The 7,669-nt window shown below is 33.3% G+C and overlaps 1 protein-coding gene across 2 annotated transcripts; it reads left to right on the top strand.

Moving 5' to 3' along the window:
- Positions 1-427: 427 nt before the first annotated feature.
- On the top strand, positions 428-7,344 carry LOC112755844 (histidine kinase 5). 2 transcript variants are annotated; one of them, XM_025804145.3, is made up of 13 exons: positions 428-953; positions 1,692-2,560; positions 3,130-3,186; positions 3,358-3,585; positions 3,679-3,772; positions 3,867-4,073; positions 4,269-4,399; positions 4,500-4,549; positions 4,694-5,037; positions 5,113-5,216; positions 5,290-6,042; positions 6,285-6,452; positions 6,880-7,344. In XM_025804145.3, the coding sequence occupies exons 2-13, from the start codon at positions 1,838-1,840 to the stop codon at positions 7,000-7,002; spliced, it is 2,982 nt and encodes a 993-aa protein (XP_025659930.1). In that variant the 5' UTR covers positions 428-953; positions 1,692-1,837; the 3' UTR covers positions 7,003-7,344. The 2 variants fall into 2 exon arrangements, with proteins under 2 accessions (XP_025659930.1, XP_029149856.1); XM_029294023.2 differs by having other exon boundaries at positions 703-953; positions 1,791-2,560.
- Positions 7,345-7,669: the final 325 nt, after the last annotated feature.

The raw sequence follows: 7,669 nt of genomic DNA, 5'->3' as shown, positions 1-7,669 counted from the left end.
ACAAAAATAATTAATTTTAATTTATTATTTAAATTATCATCTATCATCTATACATATAAATATGATTGAATAGCCAAGAAGCAATAGTTCAAATGGCATAGTCTTCTCATACTCAATTAAGAGGTTGCGGGTTCGAGTCTCTATATCTTCGGTAAAAAAAACAATATAAATATGATTGAATAATAATAATAATAATATATCAATATATCAAATTAATTCTTTAAAAAAATGGTAAAATATTGATTTTTGGTTCTGATTTCTAAAAAAAAAAATTAAAAATTGTATATTTTAATTTTTAAACTTCGTTGTTTATTAAATGTGATTAAAATATTTTATAGAGAGATAATATTCTATGGGAAAAAAATTATTTAAGAAAAAAAAAAGTGATTTTCTAATAATATAGCTTTTGGTTTCATGTGCTGCATGCAACAATGATAAAAGAAAAAAGAGCTCTGAAACTGTGAAGGGTAACATTGCTGCCTCATAATAATATGACACAGCAAAGACAACTAAGAAGAAGAAAAAAAAAAGAATAGTATATTGCCAAAGAACCATTTCTATTCTATCATATTTGACCTCCTTAATGCACATGGCTGCTTGGATTTCTGTTCTCTTACATTTTTGTTTGGAATTTTTTCATTTTAAAGATTTTTTTAAGAAAAAATTATATTTTTCTTTTACCCTTTGAAGTTTACAATCACATGGTGTCCTTTCTGAATCTTTTCTTTTCTTTTCATTTTTTTAAATTGTTTCTTTCTCTTCTCTCTGTCTCTCTCTCTTTCTCTCTCTTTCTGTTCTCTTTCATTGAATGGTTTTGACTCCATAGTTGAAGAGATTCCTCAGATCTACAGGGAAAGCCTTTTGGACATTGTCAACTTCAGTTTTTCATATGTTTCTGATGATCCTTTCTTTGGTGACATACTAAATGGTTTTAATTCAGTTAATGCAGTAAGGTTAGAACTCTCTTAATTCATGTCATTGTTTTTTTGATCACTTATTATAGGATTGGTTTCAAGGAACCCAATTTTCAATTCTTATATCATTTTTCAATTTTCCTTTTTCTTTTTAATTTGATTTCATTTGTTGGTCATAATGATCTTATTTGTTTCATCTTTCATGTTTGTAATTGAGACCATTCATCATTTATTAGCTTTGATTTGCAATTGTGATTGTTTGTTGAAATTTGAGTGTTATTTTGTTATGTTTTTCTTCTCTTCCTTTCTTCTTCTTGTGAATGTTCACGTCCACTTCAACTTTTGATCAAAATGTTCAAGTTTCTTCCCCTTTTTGTTTTTATTTTTTATTTTCTTAATTCTTTATATTAAAAAAATCTTATATAGTTTCATGCCCACCATTCATAATTTTCTTCTACTGTTTGTCTTTTGATCATGGTGCAGCACATGAATTTTGCCATTTGTTAGATTAAAAATCTAACAAGTAACCACTAATTTTCGTCTCATATGATGACTTTTTCCCCTTATTCTTCTTTAGTTGGTGACTTTTGTCTAAAGTTCTTGATCTTGACTACTTTCAATGTTCCACTTCTTTTTTTTTTTTTTTGAGTTTAATTTCAGTTCCACTTTCTGTCTTGGAAATTGAGTTCTATTATTATATATATGCATTCCAATTTTCAAGTTTAATGCTGAAAACTTATGTGTAACCTTATTTATTTATTTATTTTTTACTACCAGATTATTGCTGCTAGCAAAAATCAGTGTTCTGGAATTTGGACTTTGATTATGAATCTGATGGTTGAAGTTGAAACTGAAATCACAAGTTGTGAATTGTAGGGTGAAATAAAGAAAGAAAATTGGATGCAATTATTGTGGTTGCAATCATGGGTTGTGAGATGGAATTGGAGAGTGAATGTATTGAGGACATGGAAGTTGAAGTCCTGCCTTCAATGTGGCCGGAAGATATCGGAACAGACGCCGGAAAGCAGTTCAATATAGAGAAGCCTGGCAGGGATCAAGACATGTTGGAAGAAGTTACAATCATGGAGGAACCAACCATAGCTGATTTCCAGCGATTAATGGAGCTAACTAACTATACAGACAGAGGTTCTTCACAATTGGCCTACTTAATGAAACATTGGGAGTATAAGCAGGCCAACGCCGTTCGCCTTCTTAGAGAAGAACTCGACAACTTGAGCAGGCAAAGGCAGGAAGTTGAGCAAAGGAGGCTGGAGATATTGCAAGAGAATCGATTCGAGGAAGACTATGGAGATGATAAGAGGCCGGTTTCTATATTGGATGAAGTTTATTACACTTGGCAGGATCTGCCAAGCCGGAAAAGTGATGTTGTTGTGCAGAACAAGAGGATTGAGATTGATGCAGAGTATGATACTGTTGTATACTGGAAGCAGCGCGCGCTGCAGCTGGAAAAACAGTTGGAGGCGAGTATGCAGCGCGAGCAGACGCTTATGGATAAGTTGCAAGAAAGCATTAAGACTATTGAGAGGCAGTCCTCGCCGGTTGAAGAGTTGTCGCAGATTCTGAAGAGAGCTGATAATTTCTTGCATTTTATACTTCAAAATGCACCTGTTGTCATTGGTCACCAGGTACAATTCAGTGAGTAATTTTGGTTCTTATATTTTAAGAATTCTGGAATTTGATATCAAAATTAGTCTAAAACTTAGAGTTGGAGCCAGCAAGCATTTTAATATACCAATTTTGTTAATATGACAGTTGTTGTTTTCTTGAATATGAAAGAAAATTATGCATTTATGTAGTAGTATTAATATTCTTTTAATGCAATATGTTTCAGCAAAACTTCATAGAAGTGGTAGTAAACTATATCACAAATCACATGCATATTTTATGAAGTTCTTTAACCTTCTTAGTTCTAATATTAATTCGCCTTATACTATGCTGCATAGAATAAGTGATGTGTGCAACCAAATTCTTCTTTTATATTTGTAATAATTATGATGGGGCGATCAAATTGGTGCAGAAAACATGAATAAATATAGAAACTTGTTACAAAATTCAGAATTAGTATCAAATTACTTGTTTGCTTGTTTCAATTTGTGCATCATTAATTTCATTATGAATGTTAAATAGTTATTTGCAATTATGAGTGATCTCTTAATCTGGAAAATTCTGATTCTCTGATGTATTTTTCTTGCAGGACAAAGAGTTGCGCTATCGCTTTATCTATAATCACTATCCAAGATTGCAAGAGGAGGTAAAGATTGCTGTTGAAGCTGAATTTCGCCTGTTCAAATCATTAGAGTTGCATTAAATATTTTTTACCATAATCTGTTGAATCCTCTTAACTCTTCATAAGTTAGTTTACTTCTTTTGCTAACAGAGTTTAACTATGCCTTAAATGTCTCATTATGTTTTGCTTTATCAGGACATCATAGGAAAAACAGATGTCGAAATTTTCACAGGTTCCGGTGTAAAAGAATCTCAAGATTTTAAGAGAGAAGTTATGGAGAAAGGATTACCTGCAAAAAAGGAAATCACATTCGAGACAGATCTATTCGGGTCGAAAACATTCTTGATATATGTAGAACCTGTGTTTAGCAAGGCAGGTGAAACAATAGGAATAAATTACATGGGAATGGAAATAACAGATCAGGTAAATTGTTAAAAATTTTGGTTTTAAATTGTTACTTCAATTCTTGTATTTTGGATATGTTATTTACATTGGATTCTTCACAAAACTGTTTAGGTGAGAAAAAGAGAAAGGATGGCGAAGCTTCGGGAAGAGATTGCTGTTCAGAAAGCAAAGGAGACTGAACTGAATAAAACCATTCATATTACAGGTTTGAGTTTTGATAAACTTGTTTGTGGATTTTTCTTTGTTTTAATTTGCTTCGGATGCAAGAAAGGTTAATTTTATTCCTTCCCTTTTAACAGAGGAGACTATGAGAGCAAAACAAATGCTGGCAACAATGTCTCATGAGATAAGATCACCGTTGTCCGGGGTTGTGAGCATGGCTGAGATTCTTTCTACGACAAAACTTGATCGCGAGCAGAGACAACTCTTGGATGTCATGATATCTTCAGGAGATTTGGTTCTTCAACTCATAAATGACATTCTTGATCTTTCCAAGGTTGAGTCAGGTTAGAAATCTTAATCTTTTCGCGCCTTTCCTTGTCATCAAAGGTATCTATCTGCACATGAAAGTTGTATAAAGACTAATTTAGATTATTCAAATATTTGTACTGAATTCATAAAATAATCAGAATATTAATTGTATATGGAGCGGATCATTTGAATCCGTTTCGTGTGCATAAAGTCGCTTGTTCTCTGCGCAGGAGCTATGAAATTGGAAGCCACGAAATTCCGGCCGAGAGAGGTAGTAAAGCATGTACTTCAAACAGCAGCTGCATCATTGCAGAAAATGCTAACCTTAGAAGGGAACGTGGCAGATGACATACCTATTGAGGTAAGAACATTATGCAACATTTTCAGCCAATCTTTTGCATTGTTTGATATTGAAGTGATTAACTAAAAAGATTCACAGAATGGTTCATGCATAATTTCAGGTCATTGGAGATGTGTTAAGAATTCGTCAGATTCTCACAAATTTAGTCAGGTATAATAAACCCTAAAAAATATGCTAATGTTGCAACTTGCTCCATATATAAAATAATTTACGAGTATGATTGAAGTTATAAATTCAATAACAAATGTATTTCTTTTAGTTTACATTTTGATGCTTTATATTATATGATTGCAGCAATGCTGTGAAGTTTACACATGAAGGCAAAGTTGGAATAAACCTTTATGTTGTGACAGAGCCACCATTTGCCAAAACAGAGGAATGCAATCAAAAGATGAACTCAGAACAATCAACAACTTGTTCAAATGGAGTGAAGGATCATAGATATCCATCAACACTAGCTAAGAGTGGCAGTGATCAAAATCATCATGGCAGTGATCACGCGTTTAACAACGAATTTCGATCTTCAGTTAAGAGTGATTACTCAATGAATGGTGGTGACACTAAGGAGGAAAATCACTCAACTGAAACAACAGTGTGGATTCGTTGCGATGTGTATGACACTGGAATTGGAATACCAGGTAGCTATGATTCAAATAAGATTGACTTATTTTTACAGACAAGTATTTAATATCTTGAATGTCATAATGTGACAGAAAAGGCCATACCTACTTTATTCAAAAGATACATGCAAGTCAGTGCAGATCACGCTCGAAAGTATGGAGGCACAGGACTCGGATTAGCAATATGCAAACAACTGGTATACAAATTTATAAGAATTAGGGTTTAGAATTCAAGAAGCAAATTTGAATGGCTAAAATGAAATGTTTCAGGTTGAGTTAATGGGAGGTCGTCTAACAGTATCAAGCAAAGAACACGTTGGATCTACCTTCACATTCATACTTCCGTACAAAGTTTCAATTGCTTCTGATGAAAACTCCGACGACACCGACGAACTCTCCGATGTGGACAACAATGAAGCCGTTTCCGACGATTTAACAGAAGGCTTCTTCCAATTCCAACCCCGCACTTTAGGATCTCTCTTCTCTTCCAATGGATCCACAAGGCGAACCTCGCACAAGTTCAACGGATTTCCGCCCAATCCTTTCTCATTGCCATCTCCAAACGCCATCGCTTCCAAAGCGATAACGAATTCCGTTGAAGATTCATCTTCCGTTGTTGTTGATGCTTCGGATCTGACAGAATCAACGAGTTCATCGACGACCGAAGAAAAAGATCGTCGTGAACATTCAGCCAAATCGCGGCACGAGCCTTCGTCACATAGTAACGGTTGTGATGATTCTTCGAAACAAATGAATGAATCAAGAAAGTCATCGTGTGAGGGTTTGATGAAGAAGGAAGATGCGAATTCGCAATGTGTTACTAGCAGCAGTGCATCGCCGACGGAAGAGACTAAAGATTCTTCTAAATTGAAGCCTAAGATTCTTCTTGTTGAAGATAACAAGATCAATGTGATGGTGACACAGTCAATGATGAAGAGGTTAGGGTATAGCATGGATGTTGTTAACAATGGAGTGGAAGCCGTTCGTGCCGTTCAGCGTCACACTTATGACATCATTCTCATGGTAATTTTCTTGATGTTGATAGATAACAGTTTGAATTTAATTTTGATGCATAGTAAGTATAAAGCAGTTTTATGGTGACTAAGTGTTATGGTTGGAGTTCATACTTTGCTTATGGTTTATCTGACAAGTATGATTGCTGGAAATAATGCTGCTTATTAATTTGTATGTTCATAATTTTAGGTCAATTTCTGCTTAGAAATTTTTAGCTTCTGCTAATAGTTTGGAACTTTGCACTTTCACAGGACGTTTTCATGCCAGTTATGAACGGTCTTCAGACGACGAAACTGATTCGATCTTATGAGGAAACTGGAAACTGGGATGCTGCAAAAAATTCTGGAATTGAACAAATACAACAAATTTCAGATTATGAATGTTGTGTACCACCTAGAAAGCGGATCCACATTATTGCGGTGAGTAATTAGACAAATTTGATATATTTGTACTCAATCTATTTAGACAAATTTGTAGCAGATATAATGAGTTATGAACATATTGAATTTCGAAATTGATAAATATTATGGAGTGAAAGGAGTAATCTAAAATATTAGACTGGATTAAAAGGAAAAGGTGATTAACTAGCACTATAGACTAACTTACCAATTAAGAACTTCTAAGGAATATAAGAACTTAAGTGAAAAACATACTGAATTGAACTACAGGGACAGCAGATTAACTGAACTTTCAAACTCATGTTAATTGGTTGATATAAATTTGCAAGGTCAAAAAGTTTCAGAAGTGATTTTAGTATTGAAATGACTTGCATCTTCCATGAGCAAAATCTTATTTGTTATAAATGACTAAATGAGCCTTTATTAATTTATCTTATTATTGATGCAGATGACAGCAAACACAGTAACAGAGAGTGCAGAGGAATGTTATGCAAATGGTATGGACTCATTTGTGTCAAAACCTGTGACTTTCCAAAAATTGAAAGAATGTCTTGAACAGTACCTAAGGTGATGAAATCCATGTAAATTTTCTACTTGTGTATAAAAAAGAAAAGATAAAAGAATAAGCCTAGGAAAGTTTTGTAAGGTAATGCATCATGTTCTTCTCCTCTCCACCGGTGTCTACATTAATTTGTATAGATCTACAATATTCTTCTTCTCTTTTTTTTTTTTTTTTTTTTTTTTTTTTTTTTTTTCATTTTTGTTAGTTTAACAAACCACAAAAAAAATGTAATTCTGAAAAGTGTGCAGGAAATTAACTATGCAAAATAGCTCTTAGCTATAGGATTAGGAGTAATTGGATACTTGATGTAAAAGGTACAGAACCATTTGGAAGTAGATTATGTGCATGCAACTCTAGTACTACAAAAGGAACATTTAAAAATGGAAATTATACTAGTCACCAGTGATCTCTTCAAAAGGTAAGTGCTACATTTACATGGAAATTGGGAAGTTAAGGTTTATATAGTTAAATTCGTCCATAAAAAGATTATTTATTATTCAAATTGATTTTTAAAAGAATAAATTAGTTATTTTAGTCTCCGAAAAATAACACATAAGTCAATGTCATATTAAGTACTATGTGACACGATAACGTGGTAGGTTAATGCCACATATCACAAGATGATTAGTTATGTATCAGGTCAGTAACATATGTCATGTCACATATCATCTGACAT

This window comes from Arachis hypogaea, chromosome 6 (genome assembly GCF_003086295.3).
Source record: "Arachis hypogaea cultivar Tifrunner chromosome 6, arahy.Tifrunner.gnm2.J5K5, whole genome shotgun sequence".
Taxonomy (NCBI): Eukaryota; Viridiplantae; Streptophyta; class Magnoliopsida; order Fabales; family Fabaceae; genus Arachis; species Arachis hypogaea.
This window is presented reverse-complemented; position numbering and strand designations above follow the sequence as displayed.